Raw genomic sequence first — 2473 nt, 5'->3', positions numbered from 1 at the left:
CTGGGGAAATATTGATTTATTAGTTCTGTGGTGTAATGAATGAATTCTAGCTAAACATTCTGTACTCTTTCCTGCTATGTGCACAGTAATTCTTTTGCCAAACACACCACTAGGTTGTGTTGTTGTAAACTTTAAGTATGAGAGAGTGCATTTTCTTACACAGACTAAATGGTTAAAGGCACATCCTGTGTGCTGAGTAGAGACATCCCCTCATACCTACTTTGCAGACCGGAACAAGCCTTATCAGCAGCCCTACCCTCAAAAATAATGCCCTGGCAAGTATCCTTTTCAGACATCTGTCCAAAATTGAGAGCAAGACATGTTGTGTTTTAAGGCAAGACGCATTGTGAAAGCTTTGAGTCACTCACTTGGGAAATGGTGGAAAGGAGTGAGAGCTGTTCTTTCCTGCTTGTTGTGAAAACATATATTCTGAACATTTGTTCAACATAAGTATGAGTGCATTGACGTGAATGCTGCTTTTAGCTGGTTTACTATTGTCCACCAAAAACCCCTAAATCCAGGAAACCAGAGCAACAAACCATCTTAGGCCAGTTTAAGGTGTGTTTATGTTCCAGCAAGTTTAAGTGTGGAATTTCTCATTCATAAATCTCTAACAGGGGGATTAGTATATTCTTTTACATACATACACTCACGTACACTAATTCACGTTTGGATTGTAGATCTCAGTCAACGTTTTCTGTGGCTTTAAGCCCGAAACAGTTAACATTACAGTCCTCACCCCCAGACTCACCCAACCTCACACTCATCATTCGGGCGGAGCCCCGGTATAAATTCCTGCTCTGCTTCTTGACCAGCTCTTGCTCGGGACATTCAGTTCATTCTTTCATCTTCAGGTGACGCTCTGCATTTTATCAGCGTAAGTACGCAATCTTTTACTATTCAGAAACGACTTGCCATTTAAATAAGAGCATAGTACAACTTAGTTACCTACTGAGAGCACTTTTTGAGAAAAGGTTCTACCATAATATTGTAAGTTATGGCTACTTGTTAAGCGTTAGTGGGACCAAACTTTGAAATACGAAAATACTTAACGATAAGCCTCCGAATGTGCACAGATTCTATGGACGTCAGCGTCATTTACGTAGTATAATCTAAACTTTGCAGGTAGATAACAGTTAAGTTTATACAACTGCTATTAATACTTAAATAATTGAAAGATTTGCATCAGCATATACTGTTATTAAATGCCTTAATTTTTACTGCATCTACTTGGCATGACGGTTGGTGGGTATTGCTCACACTTTGGCTTATTTCCAAATGGAAAAATCCACTGCTGTTTCAGTCTGCCTAGTAGGAGGAGAACAATGGGCTGTTTGCACAATATTCAGTTTGATTAACGGATGAAACACTCACATAAACTAATACATTATCTCTCACTGTAGACAGTCACAATGCCGTCTGATCTGGAGAGAGCGATGGAGACGCTGATCACAGTGTTTCACCGTTATGCGAGCAAAGAGAGTGGAAATACATCAACATTAAATCGCAGAGAGCTCAAATTGCTGATGGAGACCGAGTTGTCTAGCTTTCTGAAGGTACAACATTCCATCTGTTATTGCTACACCCAGGGCGGGGCAACTCTAAACACTGGCTTGGGCCCTGTGATGATCGGGGCCCGCTATGGTGTAGCAACATTTTTGGCCCTGCTCATCTTTCAGATCTTTCTAAAACTTTACTCTTTTTCCATTTTCTATGGAAAACTGCTTCCATTTGTTCTATTTTAAACATGTACTTCTTGTCTATTCTACTGCAGTCTCAGAAGGACCCTGCTGCTGTAGACAGGATTATGAGGGATTTGGACACTAATGGCGATGGAGAGGTGAATTTTGAAGAGTTTGTGTCTCTTGTGGTGGGCCTGTCCATTGCCTGCGAACAGCTCTACCAGATGAAGCAGAAGCAGGGGGCAGGGGGTGTCAAAAAGCAATAAAAGATGACTGTTCTGCCATTTAGTTAATAGAGATTAAAAGCCGCATGCCTCGATTTGAAGTTGTTGCTACAGTTTCACTGTATGTATGTAAAGGAGGATGGTTTTTCAGTTTTGTTAAGTGCTGTTCAATTTTATTTTCAATTTTTTTGTAAGTATTAGCATTAGACACAAAATAAATCATCCACAGAAGTCCCGTAACTTCCACCACAGAAATAAACACTTTGTTTATATACAGGTTGTTTTTTGTCATCCTTTGCTTCCATGCAGTTCGGAGCTGGATTCAGCAATTCTTTGCAAAGTTATAAAGATGTCATGTCGCAAGTTTTTTCAATGAGACTCCAGAATGAGATTCCAGAACTAAGCCTCTGTAAACTTTGTTTGAATTTACATTTTTGTTATATCGATTATTCTAGAAAATGGGTGCCATTTTGTCCCTTATTTGCACAAACAACTTATAAGAAGTATGAGCATTCAATTATATTTACTTTTCGCAAGTGCCTTTAAAGTAAAATAACTGGTCAGCCT

The 2473-nt window shown here is 39.5% G+C and overlaps 1 protein-coding gene across 3 annotated transcripts; it reads left to right on the top strand.

The window, feature by feature from the left end:
* Window positions 1-777: 777 nt before the first annotated feature.
* Window positions 778-2180, top strand: s100a10b (S100 calcium binding protein A10b). Of its 3 annotated transcripts, none has more exons than XM_016500850.1 (3): window positions 778-877; window positions 1404-1556; window positions 1775-2180. In XM_016500850.1, the coding sequence occupies exons 2-3, from the start codon at window positions 1413-1415 to the stop codon at window positions 1946-1948; spliced, it is 318 nt and encodes a 105-aa protein (XP_016356336.1). In that variant the 5' UTR covers window positions 778-877; window positions 1404-1412; the 3' UTR covers window positions 1949-2180. The 3 variants fall into 3 exon arrangements, with proteins under 3 accessions (XP_016356336.1, XP_016356338.1, XP_016356337.1); XM_016500852.1 differs by having other exon boundaries at window positions 784-877; window positions 1408-1556; XM_016500851.1 differs by having other exon boundaries at window positions 787-881.
* The last annotated feature ends 293 nt before the right edge of the window (window positions 2181-2473 follow it).

This window comes from Sinocyclocheilus anshuiensis, unplaced genomic scaffold, assembly GCF_001515605.1.
Source record: "Sinocyclocheilus anshuiensis isolate Anshui unplaced genomic scaffold, SAMN03320099.WGS_v1.1 scaffold670, whole genome shotgun sequence".
NCBI classification, from domain to species: Eukaryota; Metazoa; Chordata; class Actinopteri; order Cypriniformes; family Cyprinidae; genus Sinocyclocheilus; species Sinocyclocheilus anshuiensis.
Note: the sequence above shows the minus strand (reverse complement) of the source record. Positions and strands in the feature narration are given on the sequence as shown.